At 44.4% G+C, this 26,824-nt stretch overlaps 1 protein-coding gene across 3 annotated transcripts in view; it reads right to left on the reverse strand.

Annotated features, from left to right (window-relative positions):
- Window positions 1-583: 583 nt before the first annotated feature.
- The window catches only part of SPRED2 (sprouty related EVH1 domain containing 2), an 81,808-nt gene continuing 55,567 nt past the window's right edge, over window positions 584-26,824 (reverse strand). For all 3 annotated transcript variants that reach the window (XM_080999244.1, XM_080999245.1, XM_080999246.1), the window contains 5 exons: window positions 24,392-24,569; window positions 21,467-21,635; window positions 20,538-20,602; window positions 7,887-8,036; window positions 584-5,713 (listed from right to left, as the gene is read on the reverse strand). In XM_080999244.1, coding sequence (XP_080855370.1) covers window positions 5,060-5,713; window positions 7,887-8,036; window positions 20,538-20,602; window positions 21,467-21,635; window positions 24,392-24,569 — 1,216 coding nt within the window. In that variant the 3' untranslated portion in view covers window positions 584-5,059. The remainder of the gene's footprint in view (window positions 5,714-7,886; window positions 8,037-20,537; window positions 20,603-21,466; window positions 21,636-24,391; window positions 24,570-26,824) is intronic.

Raw genomic sequence — 26,824 nt, forward strand, 5'->3', positions numbered from 1 at the left:
GGAACGACTCAAAAAACGCAAAACCCTTTCGTCTAGCGAGTTTTTCGTCTTGCGAGGCATTCGTCTTGTGGGGCACCACTGTATTGTCCTGCATATGTTGAGGGAGTGCAGGTGAAGAGCAGCTTTGAATTTAGGACCAGTTTGTGGAACTGAATTTCTCCACCTGAGATCAGTGAAGGAAAAAGTAGGATGAGCTACAATATCCATGACTGCACTTTCTAGATCAGCTGCTACCGTGGGGAAAGGACATGACAACGCTTTCCCAGTTCACGCTACAATTTCCTTGTGCTAAGAGATTATTGCTCAGAAAATGTGTTTGGGTGTACCTTTAGTATTCTAGAATGCAGCACAAAGATACACCTTGGTTCTTCTCATCTTTCAGATACCCAAACCATTCGGTTAAAGACTTGCAAAGCATGTCACACAGCTTTTCTTTTGATATGATGTATTTATATTTACATGGTACATTTTTAAAGCAATAGCTACAATGATCATACATATTAGAAACAATAAAAAAAGAAGTTAAGAACTAAAATATACATCATACACTTGTATATATATTCTTTACACAGAGGTAAAAAGGCTTATAAAAATCAATACAACAGAGTTTTAAACTTTTAGTATACAGATACATAATAGAAGGTTTGCTTCAGGCACTTAAATTTGTTAATGTGAGCAAGAGCTTGGGGGGGGGGGAAATGTTCCGAACTGGGGGGAAAGAAACAGCTTTTGGTTAATGGATTGTTACCACAGATACAAAAATAAAATCTGAATAATTTCTCAGATGATTAATGTCAGTACTGAAAAACCAACAGAGGAAAAACACTACACACTGTTCAGTTGCAGTGTGGAGATCAATGGGAAATATTTACAGGGGGGAAACCCCCCTCCCAGCCTCCCATTTCTACCCTTGTGCCAATTTCGCTGCACTAACGAAAACACCCCCCAACAACTCACATGGAGGGGGAGAGAGGGAGAGGGAGAACAAACATGGAACGACTGAATCAGGATTAAACCAAAACCAGAGAAAAGAGGGAATTTACAGAAGAGGACATACATTGAGGCTTGGAGCATGTCTGCTTTAGCAAAATAAATAGGGGCACTTGAACTGAGAGGCTTCACAACCTGTAAGATCTCTTCTGTAGTGTTGTGCTTTTGTTGGGGGCGGGGAGGAGACCTTACAGAAATTCAGAATAGCGGAACAACTTGCAAAACCAAAATACTGTCCCCATCACTTTGTTATTATTTTATTTTGAGGCTGGCATGATGTTTGCTAGTCACCATTTACAGCGATTTGTCATTTGCTATTAGGCACAAAATATTTATTCCTTCCACGAGTTTACAAAATAAAAATTAAAAAAAAGAAAAGAAAATGAAAAGCTTCCCTTGCCATTTAGCAGTCCATTTACATTTACAAACGTAAAACCTAACCAATGCAGAAACATTGAAGCCTACATTATATATGTTACAGACAAATCCCAAATCTTGAATACCAAAATATGAACTAGAGAGATCATACAGCCAATCTACACATTATATAGAATTCTAGACTGTATCACTGCAGGTTGCATATATTTATTTTTTTTACCTGCTTAATAAGCCTAATAGACTAGCACATCAGAAAAATAGGCATGCTTAATCTCTCTGGTCTGCTAGCTTGTTACAAGCAACGAGTCTTTTGTTGTTGTTTTTAATATGGGGGAAATTAAATGTGACTCCCTAACTTTAGTGGTACAGTCCAGAATTCTTCTGCCTTGGTTCTTTATATATATATATATATGATGATGTCTGGGGCCATCTTTCCATTACCTTTGAGAAATGGAAGTTACTGCAATATGCTCTTTTCTGTATGGAAAGGTAATGTGGGAAGTCCCAAGCCACCTGGGAAGAGCCCACGCTGCACCTCCTCCCAGAAACGAGGGTAATTATTGGCATGGGGAGGAGCTCCAACACAAATTCCCACCCACCCACCGGCCTGGGAGCTTATGGCTGTGCCTTTGTGGTGAGTGGGAAAAGGGCTGTGCTCCAGTCGTCTTCCATGCTGAAAAGGCAAGAAGGAACCCGCAGAAGTCCCTAGGAATGTTCAAGTTTCAACACAGACCCCCACCTCCACCCCAAAGGTCTCCCCGCTTGGTTTCTGAAACGGCTCCTGAAGGTCCCCTGAGTTTCACAACAGTGGCTTATCTGGTGGAAAGAGGGTGCAGGGTCCGTGTTTGCAAACAGGCCTCAAATGATTGCTTTGCCAAATGGCCCTGGATCCTGGCCCATGAGTTTCTGGGTTGGCCCAATGGGTGCCGCCATGTGTCCAGGAGTTTAAAAACCAAACAGAAAAGCTCGTAATCAAATCATTAGGTCAGTGCCTGAGTGTAAGCAGATCTGCTCAAGCTCCAGGTTTCAGCCGTAACATATGCCACACACACCCATTGCATATGTGACAAAAAGCTGTGGTGACTCCTTGTGGCCTGTTTTCACAAGGAGAGTGGCAAGCATGTCGCTATTTGCATCTATTTGGCAACAAAATAAAATAAAACTCAGTTCCTCTTCCTTTAAGACTCATGTCAATGTGCAAGAAGGAGGGAGGGAGGGCAAGGGCAAGCACTCACCGGCACTTGGCTGCGGAAAAAAGATTATGGCAGAAACAGCAGCGCCAGTTCTCACAAGCCGGTGCCTATAGCTGCCTTGGATTACTCAGATTGTACTATGCTATATTATAGCTAAACTGCTCTACATTATTCCTTTGAATAAAAAAAATGGCCATTCCATGTCATATATTAGAAAAATATTATTATTTCCCCAGATAATTACAAGCCTTGTACACAAGACATGGCTTCGAAGAAGAAAATCAAACCCACACAAAGTCAAAAGCATCGTGTCACCCTACTGTACGCATTTCACAAGCAAGAAAGAAGCAGCCTGTTAGAAGGTACAGATCCTGCAAAGCACACACGTTTTATGCACCACCAAGTACTACGGAAATCAAGTGCCTTTCCGTGTTGGGGCACCCACGGATTTCCGCAGGGCCTGCCTCTAACTTAGGTCAGGGCTGGGGGGAAATGCTTCAATCTTCCTAGTGTCTGGTTTGAAGGCACCAAGGTGACCAGGTGCCTGGGATTGACCCAGCTCTGGCCTAAGGGATGTCTGCCCTGGGTTCTCTGCAGATCCCAAATATGCTGGTTCAGTGCATTTGGAAGCAGAAAGAGGCACGACCCTCTGTCGACCCCAGGCGGATCCTGTAGTCTGCACAGCAGACAGAACTGGGGGGTCAGATCAGGACACACCATGGAAAACCCTGGTAACAACATAGCACATCTTCCCCCCTCGGTACTTTCTGCTTCCTATCTGCGCATTAAATCCACCAGGAATTATTCGTGCCCACACTGCAAGTGCGCCTACTTTGCAGATCCAAAGGCTTGGGGGATGGAAGAGACTTGCTGCCCAGGTGGGGGGAAATCCTTTATCGGTCAATTTCACCAATGAACTTGGGGGGGGGGGGGAAAGTGGAAGAAAGAGACCCTGCAATGCGCAGCAACGTTAAAGCTTTCTTGAAACTGACACACACACATTTCTCTACAGCTAGCTTAGAGAATCCCAGTGAAACTGATTAGCTCAGAAAGTTTTACTAGGCTTCTCCGGACTGGTGGGGGTGATGTTTGTCAATTTCACTTTCCCCCCCTTCAGATTCCTGTAGGCCTTCTGAGGAAAACTGAATAATGAAAAAGAGAAGCCACGCCCTTACCTGCGCCCAGGTGATTGTCAAATGCTGTGATGGTCGGATGCCTGTCGTGGTGCTGGATCCACACCCACACCTGACAGTCTCAGATGCAGGCAGTGGTGTTTTTCCCTCTGTCCAAAAAGCTTTCCCCTCATGGGAAGTGGTCCAGGAGAAGTGGTCCAAAAGGCCTCCAAGGAAGAGAGGCAGGCAAAGCACAAATGAAAACACTTTGCACAGACCAGCTCCTGCTGGCTGGAGAGGCGCCCCTGTATTCCCAGGTTGGTTTGGAAACGCTGGAAAAACACAGGGCCCCAGATCCATTCCCCAAATGCTCTTGGATTCTAGAGAGAGCAGAATTGTCACCCATCCTTAGTAGACAAGACTGTAGACACGGTTAAAATAAAAATAAAAATAAAAGACAACTATGTTCCCTCATATGTTTCAAGGTACACCACAAGCACGTGAGTGTACCTGCTAATTTAGTAACTTGTGAAATTCCCCCTTTGTTTCAAATAGAAACACTGTAGGATAGAGGAGTATTTCCACTGTGAAGAATATCAACACTAAAGCTATAATTTCCAATGTTATTTGGAGGAGAAAGACTAAGGTGGTGGTGTGGGGGAGGGGAGAAGAGAGAAGACACTTAAGGGTTTCCCTTTCACGTGTAAAATTGGTCTGAAACACAAGTTCTCAGATTCACAAATGTTATACAGGTGATACTAAGGCTCATTTCCCACATTTTGCTTGAATACTTGGTGATCAGAGAAATCATTCAAAGCAACTGTCAAAAGAACTGATGGGACTCAAAATTCTTACAATAAAGATTGTCAGCGATACTGTGTCATGGTACACATTTGTCATTAGCACAATTTCTATACACACACACACTCTCTCTCTCTCTCTCACACACACACACACTTACTGGCTGCAAGTTGAACACAATTTAAAGTGGGATTTCATTATACCTTATTTCCACATGTGTCGATAGGTTGCTAAATACAGATACAGCCGTAATAAGTTCTGAAAGTCCACCACACTCAACCATTCAACTGAGGGGAAGGGGAGAGGGGAGGTATAAACATGTACAAGACATTCTTGCTTGATTACAGATCAATAATACAAAAGTCTTTTATGCTGCACATCAGTCTGTTAGAACTCAGTGAGCAATCAATGCATAGCAGCCGAGTGGGAAAGGGAGAGAAAGAAAGGGGGAAGAGGAGGAGGGACGAGCCCACCGGTTTCTGAACTCTGGTCAGTCTCCTTGGGCCGTGTGACGACGAACGTAAAAATTGAGAACGCTCCGGACCAAGATGCTCCTTAGCTAAAAGGGGAAAGCTTTGAGTGTTGTTATCCAGCTGCCTTGTGTTTCCCACCGCAACACCTGCACATGACCCCACAGTGATAGCAAGCCCGAAGGGGAAGGTAACAGCACATACAGGGGGCAAGGAAAGACAAGGCGATAAGGGCCAACCACCGGAGGCAAAACTTGTCATCACTGGTATCGCAAGAGCAAGGGTCTGTATAGTCTCCTTCTGGGTCAGACATACAGTGATAGAGCATGCTGTCCGCACACCACATACAGCTGACTTGGCGGATGCAACTCTTTATTCTGTCCGGAGCATCCTGGCACTGACCCCGCCTGTTCTCCTCGTGGTTGAACATGTCCCTGCAGTAGACGCACCTCGACCTCTCCCCATCCTCCTTTCGCCGCCGCGATTTGCACCTGGCAGGCTGAGTCTTAACCACAGCACCCTTGATGTCTTCGCACAGATCGAAGTCAGAGTTGCCCACGTAAGGGTAATTGTAATCATGTTTGGAGGCCTCGGTTTTGGCAAATCGCACATACGAGTCCCCATCGTCCGGATCAATGTACTTCTCCCAGATGGGGGTGTGGCGGTAGTCCTCATAACCCGTCACCCAGATCTTTTCTCGTGGGTTAATCCGCACAATCTCCTCATCGTCGTCCGGGAAGCTGACGTGCCGATAGGATCGTGGGATGGACTGTGGGAGAAGCATTTCAAAAAAAACATCTCAAAAGCTGACAACACACGACACACTCAAGAAGTTTGGATATTAAATATATTTTCTGTTGTTCTATCATCTAATCTCTCTAGACAGATACACACATTTATACACATAACAACACGATACAAGCAAGGCAGACTTCGTTTTAAATTTCTCACGGCTCCAATCACCAAAAGGTATTTGAAGTGGATGAGGAGCACTTTCATTCATTTCGGATGCCAGAAACAGTAATTCTAAAAGTCCCATTATCCAAGTTATTGTGGTACATATAGCTGGAAGTGGATCAAAAGCATTTCGCAGATATAACCCGCACGATATCCCAGCTGTACCCAGTGAGGAACAGCAATACGACCCAGGCTACCAGCAATGACTGCAGTAGTTGGAAAAAGGGCCACTGCAATTGAAATTCTTGCCTGCTGTTGTCAGCTGTAAGTCATATATATATATATATATATATATATATATATATATATATATATATGATTTTTATTGGTTTTACATATAATCACATTATGTACCCTCTTATTTTATCTCTTCGGATCAACTGAGCATTACAACTTCCCTCTCTCCCGTCTGATGGCTTACAAAATTAAACTTTGCATTCCGCTTCGTTTCCTATCCCTGTTATATCATTACCTAAAATTTTGTATTACTCAGCCTGAATAGGTAGCAATTTCATCTTACAGATCTTCAGATAACCCTGCTGGTGATGTTAACTGCTTACAGTTGTCTTTCAAATATAATATAAATGTGTTCCAGTCCTTTTAGAATGCTTCGTCTCGCTGGTTCCAGATTTTTCTGTCAGTTTCGCCAGCTCCATCTGCCACTCTTCTTTTGTTGGCAACTCCTGCTATTTCCATCTTTCGGCTAACAAAATTCTTGCCGCAGTTGTTGCATATAAGAACAATTTTTTATCTTGTCTCGTTATCTCTCTACTCACAATACCCAATAAAAAGGCTTCTGGTTTTCTTAACAAAGGTGTTTTTAAACTTTTTCTTTAACTCATTATATATCATTTTCCAGAAAACTTTTACCTCTTTACATATCCACCACATATGGTAAAAAGTACCTTCTTTTTCCTTACATTTCCAACATTCATTTTTTGTTCTATACATTTTGGCTAGTTTAACTGGTGTTAAATACCACCTATACATCATTTTCATAACATTTTCTTTAAGCGTATTGCATGCCGTAAACTTAATACCTTCATTCCACAACCTCTCCCAATCTTCAAACTGTATATTATGTCCAATATCTTTAGCCCAATGTATCATTACTGATTTTACCTCCTCATCTTTAGTATGCCATTCCAATAATAATTTATACATTTTCGACAATATTTTTGTCTTATCATTCAATAAATCTATCTCAAATCTTGATCTTGTTGTTTCAAAACCATTTTTAATCCTCTTTAAACACTTCATTTATCTGACAATAATGCAACCAATCCCTCCACGATTCTTTTATTTCCTCAAACGTTTTTATTCCAACTGGTTTCCTTCCTCCATCATTACATCTCCGTAGGTGGCCCATTTTCCTTCCACATTTAATTTTTTAACCGCAATCGCTTCCAATGGCAAGAGCCACCACGGAGTTTTACGTTCTAATAGACTTTTATATATATTCCACACCTCATAAATTGACTTTCTTATAACGTGGTTCAGGAATCCTTTATGTATTTTTACCGTCTCATACCATAGATACGTGTGCCATCTAAATCTGTTATTATATCCTTCCAGATCTAACAGATCTGTGTCAGTTTTAAGTCTCGTGCAGCCAGGCTCATGCTGACGTTTCAATTTATCTCAGAAACAGGCAAGATGTATAGCACTGGTGGAGCAGCCAGCTTTTACCTGGAAGCCCTCCCCTGAAATGCTAAATCACTGGGATTTACCTCTGACTTTCTAGGCAACTGGCATATACCAACCTGGCAAGAGAAGTCTTGCACTGCTTCCTGAAGGTCAGCCAAATAGTCCTTGGAAGACTATGGCAAGCAAGCCTTCTTGTCAAGAGAACCTCCACCCCAGCTCCAGCTCCAACTCCCACTAGAAATGTATCCACAGAGAATTATTTGAAGCGTATGGACTCTGGTGTGCCCGTGAGTGGCAGGGGCAAGACAGCAATAGGAAAACACTGAAAACAGGCTTACTTGTTCTAGATGATACTGGTCAGGGTTAAACTGGTCGTGCAAATGTCCCCGGGTGCAAATTCTGTGGTGCTCACAGGATGGAGGAGATGCCAGTGTTCGCAAAGGCTGCTCCCTCTTCTGAGAAGAATTAGAGGAGCTGTCTGTAGCATTCTGTTAGTAACATAAATGGGAACAGGGAAGGTAAGTAACACAGCTCCATTTCCATAGACAATCTGAGCTGCAATCCAGATTTCTCCTTAGGCACTGGGGCCTATCCCCCGCCCCGCCCCCCCAAATCACACTGCCGCCCTATAAACCTCTTTAGAAACACGCATGTTTTTCAGAAACAGCAACATGGTTTGAGAAATGTTGGTCTACAATATATATTTACCGTATTTTTCGCTCTATAACACGCACCCGACCGTAACACGCACGCAGTTTTTAGAGGAGGAAAACAAGAAAAAAAATATTCTAAATGAAACAGTGGATGAATGATTTTTGTGGTTCATGCTGTGGCCACAGACATGTGATCTGACAGTGAGTTTGGAGTAGCCCAATGCAAAAATCCTGAGGATCCATGTGGATCCATGCTTTGTAACCACGTTTTTGCACCACTGCGGCCCCAGGCAACAGTGGGTGCGTGATTTTTTTGGTGCAAGATGTAGCCATGGACATGCTATGTGATCCGATGGTGAATTTGGGGTGACCCAGTGCAAAAATCCTGAGGATCCATGTGGATCTGTGCTTTGTAACCACGTTTTAAGTGGGGAGGGAAGGAAAAGCACTCAAGGGACAAGGAGCACGCGTGGGGTGTGTGGAGAAGGATGCTGCTAATAATGCAGAAGAGGGGTATAAGGGGAGAAGGCTCCTCTCCTCTCCCGCTTTGCTCCTTTAAAGCAAGCAGGCTCTGCTTTTCTCCCTCCTCCCTGCTCATCCCAGGCTTAGCGAGCTGAAAAACTTTGCTGCTATTTAGTGAGCTGAGTGGGGAGGAGAGAGGGACAGAGAGCCTGCTTACACTCGTGTAAGCGGCTCCTCTCCTCTCCCCTCCCACTTTGCTCCTTTAAAGAAGCAGGCTCTCTGTCTCTCTCTCCTCCCCACTCAGCGGCTCTTCTCCTGCTTTGCTGTTTCAAAGCGAGCCACGGAGGAGGGAAGGAAGGGGAAACATGGATCCTCTGCTCACGACTGCAGCAGATCCCCCCTGCCACCCGTAGGCATTCCCTCCATAGCACGCACAGACATTTCCCCTTACTTTCTAGGAGGAAAAAAGTGAGTGTTATGGTGCCAAAAATACGGTAATCTGCTCACAGAAATGAAGTTGGGCAGTTCCTTGGGTTTTGCCTCCTTCGTTGGACACCACTTTGCTTTACAATAAAAATAACGTGTTTTGCGGCACTTGAAAGACTTCGGAAGTTATTGTGTCATAAGCTTTCATGGGCTAGAGTCCACATCATCAGATGCATGCGACGCAGCAGAGACTAACATAGCTACTCTCCCCGCCCCCCCGAAACTGCCTAGTCCAACACACACACACACACACAGCGCACAAAAAGAGTGGGACAAGGGCATATTTTTAACCACGTTTTAATCTAAAATACATGTAAGCTGGGGTCCTCCCAACACTTGTGTGCCTCTTAAAAGTGGAATAGCATTAAAAATACACACCCTGATTTGATTATCTGTACTTATTTTGTACTCCTTGGGTAGTCATACTCAACCTCAGCTCTCAGGACTGGCTGGGAAAAATACAGCTGTATCCTCATATAGCTATGTGACAAGACATGAAGATGCCACACTGACAAAACTGAGCTAACCGATCAACATCAGTTTATTGTCTGCTGCAGCTTATGTGCAAGTGATTTTTTTAATATCTCCACATAGGTTCCCTTCAGGTAGATTAGCATCTTTGCCTATACCAGAGCAGAGAAATGGAACACCTATTGCATCCCCTTGCCCCCCCCCCCCCCGACTGGCTACAAGGAGCCCAGTATCTATGGAATAGTCTAAAATTATTTTATAAATAAATTCGCTGGCTGTTATCTTCCTTCCTTTCTTCTGAAAAAGGAGAAACTGGAGATCAATAAATGTTATGACACTTTACATAAAGCAAAGGCGTATCTTGGAGGAATATTTTGTTTTAGTTTTAGTTGCATCAGCTGTTGGGTTCTATTTCAGTGGCAGATTCCAATTAAAGTTAAGAGTAGATGATCATAACTGCAAATAAGTGACCCCATCTGACTTCTTAAAATATCGTTTCTGTCTGCTCTGAGAAGTCTCTGCCTTCAATAACCTTCCTTTCAACTCTTAAGCACAAGCTCATGAATGCGCAGCTGAAGTCGGGAGGAATTTTTAAAAGCTGTAAATAGCAAAGTATGAATGTAAAGCATGTAGATCTGCATGAAATATTTATCACAAAATTTGCACTCAAATACTTCTATTTTAGAAAAATAGAATATCTCACCTGTCATCTTATTCATTCTTGCATATAAATCTGGAGGGATGAACATCTGTCCCTGGAAAGTACCGTATTTTTCTCCCTATAGGACGCACTTTTCCCCCTCCAAAAATGAAGGGGAAATCTGGGTGCGTCCTATGGGGCGAATGCAAGCTTTCGCTGAAGCTTGGAGAGCGAGAGGGGTCGGTGCGCACCAACCCCTCTCGCTCTCCAGGCTTCAGGAACACATCCGCAGCCTAGGCAGCCTGCGGGAGTTCCCGCAGGGCTGTCTAGGCTGCGGATAGCAGCTTGCTTCCCGGAGTGCCGGGCGCACTGAAAGCACAGCGCCCAGCGCTTCGGGAACACATCCGCAGCCTAGGCGGATAGCAGCCTGCCTACGTTGCGGATAGCAGCCTGCCGCCCGGCGCGAGAGGTGCACTGAAGCAGAGCGCATTGCCCGCCGGACAGACATTGGCCAGCCCCACAAGCTCGGGGGACAGCAAGGAGGCGCAGCGCCGCCATCCCGCTGTTCCTCAACCTGGTTCGGTTTCCCCGACCTGGTTTGGGGGGGGGAATAAAGGAAAAAAAATTCCCTTTATTTCCCCCCCAAAAAACTAGGTGCGTCCTATGGAATGAAAAATATGGTATTTTCTTTCCTCTTTCTGCATGGCTGCTCACTATCTTGCTTCAAAGCCTTTAACCCCCTATTTTGAATTTTATGACCAATTTGCAATTTGCTCCAACAGTTTATAAAACTATGTGGTGGTGGTGGTGTTGTTGCTGCTGTTTAAAGTTCTGGTCTTTTATAGTTCTGGCAACTAAATGTCCATAACTATATTTAAGAAGTCAAAACTACGACTTCATGATCCCAACCAGTTAAGAATTACTTGTCCACAGGCCTGCTGCCTTGATTCATCATATTCTGCATCATCAAGAACAACCTCTTCTGGCACTGCTAACCGTCAAGCAAGCTAACAGTGGAAAGATAATAACTCTGTATATGCCAAGGAAACAGTTAAGCCTGCCACTTTAAGCAGCCTAGGCCTGGGAAGCACCTAGGATATGAAGAATGGACCTACTCAGAGAAGAATCCTCTAAATTAATGGGCGTGACTATTAACTAAGGACCATTAATTTCAATGGGTCCACTCTGACTATACCTTAGTTAGATTCAACCCACTAATCAGGAGAGGCTGATTTTTCTCCTTCCCTCCTTTCTCTATTTTACAACTGTTGCATTTCCCCCACTGCTTGGCTCTGGCTGACTGCCTTTTTGTTTCAAATGCAATTAGACGGAAAAGAACTTCAGTAAAGAAACACATTAAGAAAACTGTGCACACTTTTAAATCTCCATGCATATTTCCTAAAAATCAGAATAGATCAGAGCTCAGTATCAAATCTGAATAGGTCTTCTGGAAGCTGTAGAACAGAAATTTGGCATTTATCTGCCCTGTGGTCTTATAGCAGTTCCCCTGCCCTTCTGCCTCCATGAAGATACCTGGGTCCAAGTCAGCCCTTGGTTGGAACTGCCTTTCCTCCTCTCCCAGCCTGGTTACCAAAGAGATAGGGAAGTCAGGAACAAACTAAGATGCCAGCTGCAACTATCCCTTCCCTCTGAATATTCATAGGAGCCTTGCCAATGTCTTGCATTATAGGCTGCAAGGCAATTCTCTAATCCTTTTCACTTTGTTAACAGGAAGTTGTCAATCATCTTGTTGTCAGGCTGCCAGGGCCGACTTTCTCCAACCATGTTTACATGCCAAGCGTGGCCTGCCCAGTGCATCACCTTGGGGGCAGAAGGCAGGAACACACAAACATTTCTCAGGACTCTGTTTGTCACTCTGGGAATCCAACAAGATGCACATTTTTGTTTTCAAAAAGCATGCTGTTGAATTAAGACCTCTTCTCCCCACTGCACTCACCATCCCAGTCAAAATCCTGTGTGAGTCAAACGGGTAAGAATGGCACATAAAAGCACAATACACTGTGCAGAGTACCTCTAATAAGAATCCAGCTCTCAGGAATATCCTGGATCAAACTTTTATGACATATTGTGATGAACATCTGCAACCATATAGCAGCAGAATTTGGATTTGATATCCCGCTTTATCACTACCCGAAGGAGTCTCAAAGCGGCCAGCATTCTCCTTTCCCTTCCTCCCCCACAGCAAACACTCTGTGAGGTGAGTGGGGCTGAGAGACTTCAGAGAAGTGTGACTGGCCCAAGGTCACCCAGCAGCTGCATGTGGAGGAGCGGGGAATCGAACCCGGTTCACCAGATTACGAGTCTACTGCTCTTAACCACTACACCACACTGGCTTATATATAGATATATAATATACATCTATTGGAATATATAGACCTATTGGAAGTGTCAAAATCCTTGCCAAGGATTATGTTGTTATGGGTTCAACAGAAGCTGCAGCTAGAAATTGTTTATTGCATATTTACACTAAAAGTTACATTGCTATATAGACCAGGACAATACTGTATATAACAAAAAGCTTAAGTTACATAATGGGGTTAAATTACTATGGGCAGGATTCAACTAATGAATCCTGTCAGCTGAAGCCCTATGCAAGGGCTTCTACTAGTGCAATGGGGCCTTCTCCCCTTCTCTTCCCGGAAGACCTCAAAACTGGCTTGGTGTGGTGGCTGGGTTTTAAAACCTCTGCAATAATGCATATTGGGATGCGGGTGGCGCTGTGGGCTAAACCACAGAGCCTAGGACTTGCCGATCAGAAGGTCGGCGGTTCGAATCCCCCGTTGCTCGGTCCCTGCTCCTGCCAACCTAGCAGTTCTAAAGCACATCAAGTGCAAGTAGGTAAATAGGGACCGCTCCGGCGGAAAGGTAAATGGTGTTTCCGTGCGCTGCTCTGGTTCGCCAGAAGCGGCTTAGTCATGCTGGCCACATGACCCAGAAGTTGTACACTGGCTCCCTCGGCCAATAAAGCGAGATGAGCGCTGCAACCCGAGTCGGTCACAACTGGACATAATGGTCAGGGGTCCCTTTACCTTTTAATAATGCATAGGGGAGGAGGGAGGGATTTGGCAAGTCGAAACACTGGCCTTGATGGAATAATCAGCTTAGCGAGGCGTTGAATTCCTCCCTATATATTTTATTTTTAAGAGGTTTTTAAACTGCCCTTAAGTAAAGCTATCAAGGCAGAGCAAAATCAGGACTAAATAAACATCAATTAAGGCAACACACTGGGTGTATCCACCACTCCTATGAGCTTTGGAACAGGTGGGTCTTGTACAGCATTGCAATTTCTGCCCCTTGACAAGGAGAGAGAGAGAGAGAGAGAGAGAGAGAAAGAGAACAAACACCTTGGGACTCCCTGACACAGCCTCTGCTGCAGCATGGGAACATGACTGTGGTCCCTGGCTCCTGAGCACTTGTTGCACCTACAGGGAATGGATCTTCTACAAGAAGACAAGGGTGAAGGGCACAAGAAAGAGCAAGGAAGCCAGAACTGTGCAAGGCACAAGACCTCCAGGACAGGGGAAAAAAAAACAGCAGCAGCAGTCTGGCTCATCAACAGAACAAGTTAGGAGGTGGGTGAGCTCCCGTTGCTAGGTCCCTGCTCCTGCCAAGCTAGCAATTCGAAAGCATACCAGTGCAAGTAGATAAATAGGTACAGCTCCGGCAGGAAGGTAAGGAGCATTTCCATGCGCTCTAGCACTCATCGTTGTGTTCCGTTGTGTCAGCAGCGGTTTAATCCTACTGGCCACATGACCCAGAAAGCTGTCTGTGGACAAATGCCGGCTCCCTCGGCCTGAAGCGAGATGAGCACCGCACCCCAGAGTCGCCTTTGACTGGACTTAACCATCCAGGGGTCCTTTACCTTTACCTTACTCACTATTTCCAAATTCCACCAAAAAAGAAACCTAAACACGTTCTCGAGGGACGTCGAAGGACAGATCAGCCCAAACAACTTTCTAATCACTGCATTCAGCAACGATGGCTCTGAAATTTTCTCTTTTTAGGGAAACCCTGATAAGGTTCTAAGGCACCCCTGGAACATCTGGAGGGCTGAGGTTGAGGAAGCCTGGCCTAACCATCCTATCTCAAGCAGATTGGAAAGAAACAAACAACCATCTGCAGAAACCATTTTTTAATCCTCTTTTCCACCAGATGGTGTGAAGACATTATCATTATTAGAGGGTCTTGTTTCTCATTCAGATTGTCAATTTTCATAATTTTCAGGGTTCCCCTGTACTCCCTAATCTACATTCTGGCAAAACAAACGAAAATTTGTTTTACAAACTCAGCTGAGATGTTGTTTGGGAGAAAAAGGGAGAGCGGGTGGGGGTAGGGGATATGTAAGCGCTGCTCTCCCTCTTGTGTGCGTATTTTAATAGTGTGGCTGAAACATACTTGACACTCATCTGGGAGACCAAAGTAGGCCAAAGGTTTCATGAAGGAGGCAGCAGAAAGAGATCTGGTTTCTTCATTTCATGTTTTTTATGCTGACTACGAAGAGAAAAGGATGCTTGAGTTGGTTAGCAGGATCTAAAGGTCCAGATAAATCTTTCCCATGTGCTATATATACTGCATTATGTATATGGAAAGTCACTTCTAGCAAAGCTAAGACAGTTGTCAACAGGTGGGGTCAAGCATATGCCATAAAAACCTTTTGCTTCAGGCTTCACAACTCCCATGTTCTAAGTAGTCATCAACTACCATGAGGTGTGAATTGCCATGTTGTGTTTCAGAGGCCCTCTCCTTCACTGAAGTGGTGATATTCTTAATTGTGTGGCTTTAGGGGTTAACTGAACCCCTATTGGGGTGACTCAGTAAGTCAAATATGCACATAAGATGACAGGCGGCAAAGTGACCCCAGCAAAGGCTGTACAGATCCATCAGTTGCTACTCTCCATGCCTATGGATGCTTGGCCCAGGATGAGCTCTGCCTGCTTTGTCTTTGCCCATTTACTTCGTGCCAGCAGGGGCAGTCCGTTCCAGTTATTGCAAGGTGTCACTAATTGTTCATCATTTGTATTATTCTCATTTTGGCACAAAAGCACACACTCTCTCTCTCTCTCTGAGTGTGTGTGTTGGGGAACACAACTCAGATTGTGCACAGGGGCACACCTATCAGAAATCATAGGGAGGGAAATACTTTACATTGTGTGAAAAGTATAAAATTTGCAGCACCAAATGCAGCGGTGGCCACTAGTTTTAAATGCTTTAAAAGGACAAAAGGTCAAATTCATCAAAGCACAGCAGCAGCACTGGTCATGATGCCCACACAGACCCATCAGGTTCAAAGGCAACATGCCACGGAGTATCACTGGCTGAAGAGGAATGGTGGCCGGACGGGGAGGTGATTGTCTTCCAACACGCTCTGGGTGTGGACTTCCCAAAAGCATGTCGTTGATCACCGTGAGAAACAGGATGAACATTTGTCTGCTCTAGAAGGAAGTCAACAGCTAGCATAAGCAAACCAGGCTGGGAATAGCCTGCCAAAGACAAGTGTGGACAGAGCACAGGTCCGCACAGAGATGCTAGCTCCACTGACCTGGTCCACACAGAATGCTAAGCCATAGGCTTAGGTTACCTAAGTTAAACTTTCTTATTTGAACCCAACACTTATTCACCAAGGTTTGCTGTGGTACTTTTCCGTCTATAAGACGCCCCCATGTATAAGATTCCCCCTATTTTTGCGGACTCAAAGTTAAGAAAATGGGGGGATTGCCCAGGATTGTTGAGCTTTATTTAGGGGGGATTGCCAAAAATCGCTCACCTGCACGTGTCCCAAAATCCGCCTTCCGTCTGTCCCATCCCAGCAGAAGCTGCCTGTCGCCTGCCCAACTGCAGGAGCATCAGCCAATCAACACCACCCATTGACGCAGCAACCAATAACACGCACAACAGCCGCTGGCAGCTGCGGCAGCAACCAATCAAACATCCACCCTGTGCACTACCCATGTATAAGACGACCCCCACTTTTTGGCATGATTTTTATAGAAAAAACGTAAGTCTTATACATGGAAAAGTACGGTAATTCTTGGTCAAAGTTAACCTTAGCATTCAGCATTAAATGCAAAACCAGAACCTCTAGTCGCAGCTCACAAGATGCAGAGCCACAAGAGAAGAACAGCTCAAAACTCAAAATAAATGGGGGGGGGGGGAGAGAAACTATGCTGTGACGTGGTCTGAGTGAGTGCCTGTGAGATGCTCTGGCTTTAACCACAGTATATAATAAGCTATGATCAACATTAATTATGGTTACTGCACAAGTCCAGGCCTTTATCACAGGGCTGGAGAAATCACTATTCAGAAAGATGCAGAGCTGTGAAACACTCAATTTCTCAGTGGATTTTTATTTTTTTAAAGAATCCATTCACAAAGCCTTCCTGAACCTTGGGTCCCCAAAAGATGTCGGGCCATAATTCCCTGCCACCACAAAACTACCGTATTAAAAGTCAGCAAGAGCCACGTGCTCTTGAAAGGGCGTGCAGCTCCTGCAGGCTTTTCTACGAGATGGGGGAAGGACAGCCCATCAGTGACGGGCTGCCCTTCTCCCTCCTTGGGGGGAAAAGCCCCCAAGAGCCGCACACATGCTCCATGCAGCTCGTGAAAGGGAGTGCGGCTCTTGGGGGCTTTTCTAGGAGGTGGGGGAAGGGACTGAGGGGCTGCCCCCTATCCCTTCCCCCACCTCCCGCAAAAGCCCGCAAGAGCCGCATGCTCTTTAAAGGGTGTGCGGCTTTTGGGGGCTTTTCCCCAAGGAGGGAGAAGGGACTGACTGGCCGTGTCAGTCCCTTCTCCCTCCTCGGGGAAAAGCCCGCAAGAGCCGTGCGCTCTTTAAAGGGCGCGCAGCTCCTGCGGGCTTTTCTACGAGGTGGGGGAAGGACAGCCCATCAGTGAGGGGCTGCCCTTCTCCCTCCTCGGGGAAAAGCCCGCAAGAGCCACGTGGACTTAGGGGCTTTTCCCGCCTGCATTCGTTCCATAAGACGCACACACATTTCCCCTTACTTTTTAGGAGGGATAAAGTGTGTCTTATGGAGCGAAAAATACGGTATTTGCATCCCTTCAAAAGGCTACATAGGAGGTTTACAATGACCCCCATCTTCCAGAATCTGCATCTATGCTTTCAAGGACAGCAATGATAATCTGCACCGTCAGCTTTTCTTAGCTCCCTGAGATTGATTTCGGGACGGTCATCTTGGGAGGGTTTCGACAAGTTTTGCTATTTATTGTCCTGCTGCAATAAGGAGACAAAGCAAATATGGTAGTTGCAGCCTCCTGTCACTTCCCTTCGCTGCTGCACAGAATGAGTGGCTATGCAATAGAGAGAGCACATTACATCATGATTCAGTGGTACTTCCCAAAAGATGAACATTTATCCAAAGGGGAAAACAATCTGAGTGCAGAAAGTGGATTAATTAACTGGAAGCAAAGTGCAATTTCAGATTGCTGGCAAGCAAGATGCATTCTCAGTCAAGGCAAAAATGAACAACTGGCTTTACTCAGGTCACCTCTAGAGAGGAGCAAGCGTACAATGCGCGGAGGCTGGAGAAATTTATTTTCAAACATATGGAAAACATTTGTGGATTGTAATGAGGCTCTGGAGTTAAGGTAACATTACATTACATCGCAGAGATGCCTCCTAAAGGGAAACTTCATCTTTGGAAAACACAAAGTGCATAATTCAGCCACAGTAAAGACCTTTTAGCTCCCTTTGATTTCATTGAAAAGGGGTGAGGAGAAGGGAGAGAGTTAAGTGCATAGTAAACATTCACTGGAAATCAATAGGGCTCATATATGTGCATTGACTTTACCATCTTCCAAATAAACAAAAAGCTTGTTGCCCTTTCTGGAGATACTGAGGTCTTTGTTCTTGGGCTGATTCAGGGATAGAGCACCATCTCTGCACAGATTGCAATTTGCGTTTTAGGGGGGGCAAAGATATACACAGCTGATGTTTTTAAGCAGTACAGACCTGATGCAGATGTACGAAGGTATCTTTGCTGAATAATTTGCTATTAAATAGTATGCCATTCCAGCTCTCCTACAGCAAACCGCCGCCCCCCCCCCCACTTCCATTCTTCCCTCTCCATCACAGAATCTATAAATCACTTCTGGCAGGTAGCTGGGAAGCAGCTGCTAATGATAGTTTTGCTCTGGAGGAGAGGAAGTCACCTTTTAACCCTGCCTGCTGTTGTTTGTCTTATAACTATGACAAAAGAACAGAGGAAAACAACATGCCAACTGTCACGGAGGATCTGGTCACACGCCACAGGAAGCCCATTTCAGGCCCTCAACATTATCAAGCCTTTCAGGCTGAGGATGTTCGTCCTCTATAATCAAAAAGATTTGACTGCATGGGTCCCGGTCCTCATGTCCCCCCCCCCCCCAACTATCTCCACTATTTTCTTCTCATGCAAAAAGAAAAGTTCAGCAATACATTAGAGAGGCAGTCATGGTTTTCCACTGAAACAGAAATGTCAAAGAAGTCTGTTCTTTCAACTTTCATCTCCTTATTTTAAAAATCTGCAGATACTTCCAGCAGTCCCCTCCTCTGCTTACACGACGGCAACCAGATTTTACATTGCTCATTAAGAACAGACTTAAAACTGGGTCACACAAGAGGTTTTTTTCCTTACGGACCGGACTGAGACTCTGCCTCCCCAGTGCACACATCTGTTCTGTTGTGACAACTCTGCTTCAGCCAGCAAGGAGGTCTGAAACAGGGTATTGCAGAGGTGGCTCTGCTGGATCCAAAGTTTGTTGGCTCACCTGACAGGCCCCTGGATTGGATCCCTAAACTGTGGCTGCCTGGAGGTGGCGTAGTTATTGTTAGCCCTCTAGAATGCAAAGAACTGAACAGCAAGTCCCTGTTTCAGTTACTTAGCAAGAAACAAAAACAGGGGTGACATTATTATTATTTTCAACATGCACAGTATTTTACAGAGTACAGTCATACCTCATGTTATGTTTGCTTCAGGTTGCGCGTTTTCAGGTTGCGTTCCGCAGCGACCCGGAAGTACAGGAAAGGGTTACTTCCGGGTTTTGCCACTCACGCGCATGTGCAGAAGTGGCAAATCACGACCCTCGTGTGCGCAGGCGTGGGTTGCGTTCTTTTCAGGTTGCGAACGGGCCTCCAGAATGGATCCCGTTCGCAACCAGAGGTACCACTGTACAAGGCCCTTACAATCTAAAAACTGCCACTGGGAAAACTGAGGAACAGAGAAGTACAGTAATGTTTTGTTGTTGCAGTTTCAGGCTTAGGGAGTGATCCTTAATCTTTTATGCCCTTGTCACTTCCAGGCTGGGTTATTGTAATAAACTGTATGCATGGGTTTGTCCTTGAAGACAGTCCCCAAGCTTCAGTTGGTTCAGAATGCTGCAGCCGGACATCGCATTGTGCCAATTTTGTTTCGGCTTCATTGGCTACCTACCGTATTTTTTGCTCTATAAGACTCACTTTTTCCCTCCTAAAAAGTAAGGGGAAGTGTGTGTGCGTCTTATGGAGCGAATGCAGGCTGCGCAGCTATCCCAGAAGCCAGATCAGCAAGAGGGATTGCTGCTTTCACTGCGCAGCGATCCCTCTTGCTGTTCTGGCTTCTGAGTTTCAGAATATTTTTTTTTCTTGTTTTCCTCCTCCAAAAACTAGGTGCGTCTTGTGGTCTGGTGCGTCTTATAGAGCGAAAAATATGGTATTTGTCCTAGGCTCATTTCAAGGTGCTGGCTTTGGCCTTGGGACGAATGACCCTGGGACCAGTGTCCCTCAAGAATCACCTCTTCCCGTATAAACTTGCTTAAGACCTGTGCTCCGTTTCTGAGGCCTTCCTTATTGCCTATTCACCAACAAAATGCATGGCTTGTGAGGTCAAGAGAGGGGGACGTTCCAGGAATAATTTATCCTGCCCCACTTCTGCCCATTCTTAAAAAACCTTTGGATCAGGATTATTGTTTCTATAAGAACTTGTGCAGGTCTATACTAATGATGCTGTGTGTTTATAGTTAGTATTGTATTTTAACTTGCTCATTGATATTTAATTTTTTTTTTTTTTTTTTTGGTAACGTAGTCCTGAGTATGATTTTTCACAGAAGGGTGGGGAAAGAGGTGCTGAAATAATAGAACAAAGAAATACATATTCACGCGTCTTTGGACTCTGAGAATATCTTTCATTGTACTGATAGCAACCAGACAGATACACGACAGCCTTTAGTGGAGAGCAGCAAAGCCATTCCGAGGGCATAAAGAGCAATTCCTATTGAGAGATACTTACTGTAAAGACATCATCATCTCCAACTTCAGTCTCATTGTGGATTGTTGAGGATGAAGTTGTAGATCCTGGAAAGACATTTTAAAACGGACACTGTTTCTGTATGTAATTATCACAATCCACAACAAGCCTATTGACCCTGGTGCAAAGCGGTGCACGTGTACAACTAGGGAATTTGCTTCGTTTTTGGCACAGATGTGTCTTATAACTTATATATAAAAACTTGCCCATGTTTCAAAAGCCAACTGGTGAAAGGTATGCTCCAGAAAAAAAGAAGAAAAGGAAAAAAACTAAACAAAGAGCCCAGCTGCATGCTTAGAACGGACGTATATGTTCTCCTGGAATGTGGCCAATGTTTTTTTCCCTGCTTGTTTTTACAGAAGCAATTAATTTTATCTGAATATTCTTGGCAAGATCCAAAACACGTATTTGAAAATGGTAAAGAAAATTGTGTCAAAATAAGGGATAGTTATTCTATATGGGTTAGAGAAGTAACTAAGAAAAAACTGCTTCAACAAATTTAAGTTTAGTTTTTTAAATTGCTTAATCTGGTACCATAAAATCCCAAGCAATTCATTCAAGACAAACAACGATTAAGGCTGAAGTCACAGAAAGCTGCTTAAGAAGTCATGTGCTAGAATCATTTGAAACTTCACTCAATATGAGACTTTGTGAGTCAATTAATATTGTATTCATTTGTGGATTAGCTTCAACTATATAAATTCCTAGATCTTACAGAGATTGAAAGCTGAATAACTTGAATCACATCCTCCCTAAGAAATTGAAAGCTGACAAAAAAGACTAAGACTTTGATTTAAGGAGTAGCTCATTTCAGTGAAAAATGTGCGAAATTCAGCCTTCAAGTTATAACAACAACAACAACAAAGCGGCTTAGAAACAAAAAACAGAGTCCCTGGGTGCTGGTTTTGTACCTTCCATGAGATCTTCAATGGCTTTTCTCACACCTCTATCAAATGCTCGTGCATCAGCAGGGCTTAGAAAAGTGAGCCCAAACTTTCTGTTGTCGACTTTCCAGTGATGAAATGTAGGGTTTGCTTTAGTGTAGACCAAGTCCTTCTTCACATAGCATTCCAATACCACCTGGGGTTCAAAATGCAAAGAGGTAAAAGGATGTTAACAAGTGAAGGCCGTGGGTTTGTTAGTTTGGTTCATTACTGCCTCTCGCATCGTCAAAACATGTCTAGTCTCTATGCAATTGCTTTGGTGAGAGAAGCTAGCTCTCTTCACAGAATAGGTCAGCAAAAATAGCTTTGCAAGTAAAACCAAAATGTTTCAAACAGTTCCCGCTGGAATGACAAAGGAACACCATTACATTATACAGTCATACCTCGGGTTGAAGTAGCTTCAGGTTAAGCATTTTCGGGTTGCGCTCCGCGGCGACCCGGAAGTAACGGAGTGCGTTACTTCCGGGTTTTGCCGCTAGCGCATGCGCAGACGCTCACGTGACGTCCCACGCATGCGCAGAAGCAGCGAATCGCAACCCGCAGATGCTGGTCACGTTCGCTTCAGGATGCGAACAGGGCTCTGGAACGGATCCCATTCCAGAGGTACCACAGTACAGAGCCATAGCTGGCGTAGGGGGTGGGGGCTAGCCAGGTGTTTTGTCCCAGGTGAAGCCTCCAGAGGGGCACCATTGAGGCTCCCAGTGTGTAAAAGGTAAAGGTAAGGGCCACTGACCATTAGGTCCAGTCGCAGACGACTCTGGGGTTGCTCATCTCGCTTTATTGGCTGAGGGAGCCGGCGTACAGCTTCCGGGTCATGTGGCCAGCATGACTAAGCTGCTTCTGGCGAACCAGAGCAGCGCATGGAAATGCCGTTTACCCTCCCGCCAGAGCGGTACCTATTTATCTACTTGCACTTTGATGTGCTTTCGAACTGTTAGGTTGGCAGGAGCTGGGACCGAGCAACGGGAGCTCACCCCGTCGCGGGGTTTCGAACTGCCGACCTTCCGATCGGCAAGCCCTAGGCTCAGTGCTTTAGACCACAGCGCCACCCATGTTGTGTATGAAAATGTGCATGGGGAGGGTACCAACCTGGGTCTTGGACCTGGGTTAAATTAAGCCTAGTTTTGCCCCTGACATTATACACTACCACTGCAAACCATTGATGTAGTACAGTATTTTAATATTGCAAACAGATTCCAAAACTTAACCAGAGCTACCCAACTCCCTCTGCAAAATGTGCACCTTTGTCTTGCTTAGCATAAAAACCAAGAAGTTACTCTAGTAGACAAATGTAACAATAAAGTACAGTTCTAGTACCGTTAATAAGGATATGCAAATTTTGTGCATAATAAAATCAAATATATGCAGATAACGCGCGCACACTCTAACTGCCCCACGGCAAACTAACTTGTCACACCCGGCCACTTATTCTGCCTTCTTCTGTAGTGAGCGGCTTGCCTCATTTCTTTGATTCAACTGCAAATATTGAAAGAGAAAATGTGGTGCAGTGGATACTGAATTGCAAGTCGGATGGGGAGACTTTGGTTCAAATCTCCACTTGGCACAGAGTTGCTATGAGGATTAAATGGCAGCGACCCCATGTACAGGGGCTCCAAGCTTCTTAGAGATTACAAAAAATTGTGTTCTGCAAGCGTGTTGGTACTATGGGTGCACCCTGTTAAGTTTCTGCCTATGGGACATTTTATTGTTTTACATTTGATGTGCCTATGCAGGGATGGCTGCTGTTGTGTTCTCAGTAGCCAGCCTTTTATCAAACAGTGGCCCAGGGTAGGTGTATTTATCATATTTCACAGCCCAAACCCCTTCTATGAAGTCAGGATGTATAATAAAGATAGCAGCAAGAGGTCTGTGATTATAGGGCACATTCTTAGATGTGGCCTGATAATGATATATACATGATAATGATATATACATACTAATAGTGAACCAGTTCTCCAGAAGTAGCCAGAACACCACCATCTATGCACAAGAGGGGAGGGAGGTTTTTATCACCCCAAATTTCTGCAGAATGACCAAAAAACCCTAGACAGAGAAGGACAAAATGAGGACTGAGCATGCTCCCTGGGCATGGAGCACTGAGTGTCTGGGTGAGGAAAGAGGATGGAATGGAGTGTCATGGAAAAGAGCATGGCTGGCCAAAATTCAGAACAAGGGCATGCCGTGCACTGCAACATTTTGATGCAGATCCAACTTTTATCACATAAAGCCAAAATGTGTTTAAGTGACGTTGGGCCAACAACTTCTGAAAACAAGAATTTGGTAAGGATCTACTTCACAGGTCATCCACTGGCCATCCCTGGTTGGGCTAAATCTGTAGGTGGAACCTACGTCTGGTAGCTAGCTGATTCGTTCTTGCAGCTTCATGATTTAAATGTGAATCCCCCCCCCCCTTTCCCGTTTTATTTTGTGCAAAGAAGCAGGAACTCTTGGTTCTATAAACAGCTATGGTAAGGAGCAAAGTGTCAATGCGCAAGATAAATTACCCTTGCATTTTTGCTCCGCCAGCCTATACCTCAAGCAGAAGGTGGCATAAATAATTCATTGCCATTTTAAAAGCTTGAATTACTCAGTACAACGTGACTGGCTTTTTCTATTCTTTATACTACAATCTGCGATGCTACAGGATTTTGGCAGGGTGGAGGAAAATTGTCAGTTTCACTTCTTTGAATAAGAAGGTGTTAACTACATAAAAATGGAGGTTTTAAAACATTAATGTGCAGCTGCTATTTTGGGGAGAAAATAGATTGTGTTCCTTTGAAGTAGGAGGAGGGGTTTTTGCCTGATGGGTCATGTATGGTCTTGTGAAATGCTAAGAAAGCTGTGGAGGCGGGGGAATGAAGGGGAAGCAAATACTGAATTAGATTAAATTACCAGTTTGTCTTTTTGCCTTTCTCCGTGGATCAGAAATCCACTTCTTCCACTGCCCTCTGGGCACATGACCTTGCAGACACCAACTCTACTGAGACCGCCTCCTTCTTGCGGCAACCATCCTCCACTGGAGTCATCTCGGGTCATAACCACAGCTTTGACTCTCACAATATAGCTGTCACTGAAACAGACAACAAGAACAAGAGACCGTTAGATCAGGCAGCGCAGTTCACAAATATTAGCATCCACTTATCAGAATCCATGGGGGTGAAACCAGCTAGCTTCTGCAGATGAAGCCGCTAACAGTGCTCTCTGATATAATAGAGAGATACCAGGACCCTTTCATGCTCCAATAAGCCAAAGTGGTTGATTCATATACATGAAGGGAAGTTCTTACTCTGTGAAGGAGAAATGAAACTCAGCATCCTAAAATCTCAAATATTTTGGTTTTGAATAATCAAGAGTTTGTCTTCAGAAATTGGTGTGTGGGCAGTGAAAGTGTTCCATTTTCATGTTTCATTCTGAAACATTATTTTTAATCTTACACATACATTTTGAAGGTAATAATGTATTGCCCACAAAAGCTCTTGCCACAAAAATATGCCTGTGTTTCAACAGTCTTGTTGTGGCAGCTTAGGCAGATGTGAACTTTTTGGGTTAAGAATCAACTGGTGGCAATTGGAAATATGTAATTAATCTGAGGGGATTATGAAGGAACAATTTGACTAGAGGCTGAGCTGGAGCAACAAGAAGCCTAGTGCCATAAGTTCTAGGGTTACCATAGGTTCTAAGTGCATCCATCCACTAGTCTGCCTCCCTTTCCCCCCTGACTGGATTACTGCGCCCAGTGGTGTCACCACTCAGCGGTCGTAAAAGACAACTGAACTTTGGAACATGGAATATACGGACTTTGTTGGATAATGAGCATCCTGAATGCAGAACTGCCATCAATGCAAGAGAGTTGCAACATATTAACATTGATATTGCAGCACTTCAAGAAACTCGAAGAGCAGGAGAGGGACAACTGAAGGAAGAAAAAGGAGGCTACACATTCTTCTAGAAAGAGAACGTTGAATACATGGAGTAGGCTTTGCTATCAAAAACCATCTTGTGAAGCTCCTGTCAGAAGTCCCTACAGGCATTAATGAGCGACTTTCAACCCTTCAAATAAAACTTGCCAAAAACCAGAAGGCCCATATTCTAAGTGCTTTTGCACCAACATTGGATGCCAATGGAGACATGAAAGAATTTTTTTACTCTCAGCTGGATACCATCCTATCAGAGATTCCAAAGGAGGATAAAATTATCCTCCTGGGTGATTTTAATGCAAGAATTGGGTGAGATTTCGAAAAGAAGGAAAGAAGGAATTGGCAACAGCAACCAGAACAAAATCTTACTTTTGACTACATGTGCAGCGAACAACCTTGTTATTGCCAAAATACTCTTTCAACAAAAGAATAAATTTAGAACATCATGGAGGCATCCTCAGTTGAACCACTGGGACCTCTTAGACTATGTTATTGTCCGTGCTAAAGATCGCCGTGATGTGCTCCCTACCAGAGCTATGGCAAGTGCCAACAACTGCTGGACAGATCACAGATTAAGATGTTCCATGATGGCTATCAAGATTATACCTCAATGCAGGCTTCAGAAGGAAACCAAGGCACAAAATGAACACTCAATCCCTTCAAGATCCTATTAAGCGGGACTGCTTCCAAACGACTCTTAAGGACCATCTGCTTTCAGAATTCCCTGAAAACATCGAGGAACACTGGACCAAGCGAAAAACATCCATTGTTGCAACCTGTGAACAAACTATTGGATACCAAACCAAGAGACACCAGGACAGGTTTGATGAGAATGACAGTGAGATTGAATGCACTATTGACAAGAAAAGGAAGGTCTTTCAGATCTGGCAAAGAGAAAGAAACTGCACCACTATGAAGAAAACCTAAGCCAACGCTAAGGCTGAGGTTCAAAGAAGAACCAGAGAACTAAAGAACACCTGGTAGATTAAAAAAACCCCTCAAGAGATCCAGCACTTAGCAAACACTTGTGATGCAGAGTTTCTTTAAAGCCACAAAGACCTTCTATGGGCCAATAAAACATGACATATGCCCCCTATGCTCAACCAATAGTACCACACTTCTAAAAGAAAAAGAAACTATTGCACTGCGCTGGAAAGAACATTACCAGCATCTCCTTAACTGCAACTCCCACGTAGCTGCTGAGGTCCTCTCACAAATTCCGCAAAAACAAATTAGAGATGAGCTTGCAGTACCTCAAAATCTGGGAGAGTTGTGTACAGCTATTAACCAAATGAAAAACTACAAAGCCAGCGGACCTGTTGGGATACCTGCTGAAGTCTTCAAAGTGGACGGAACTGAACTTACACAACAAATTCACAAGCTCATGGAAAAAATCTGGGAGAGAGAG

Source organism: Podarcis pityusensis, assembly GCF_964106645.2.
Source record: "Podarcis pityusensis genome assembly, chromosome: 3".
NCBI classification, from domain to species: Eukaryota; Metazoa; Chordata; class Lepidosauria; order Squamata; family Lacertidae; genus Podarcis; species Podarcis pityusensis.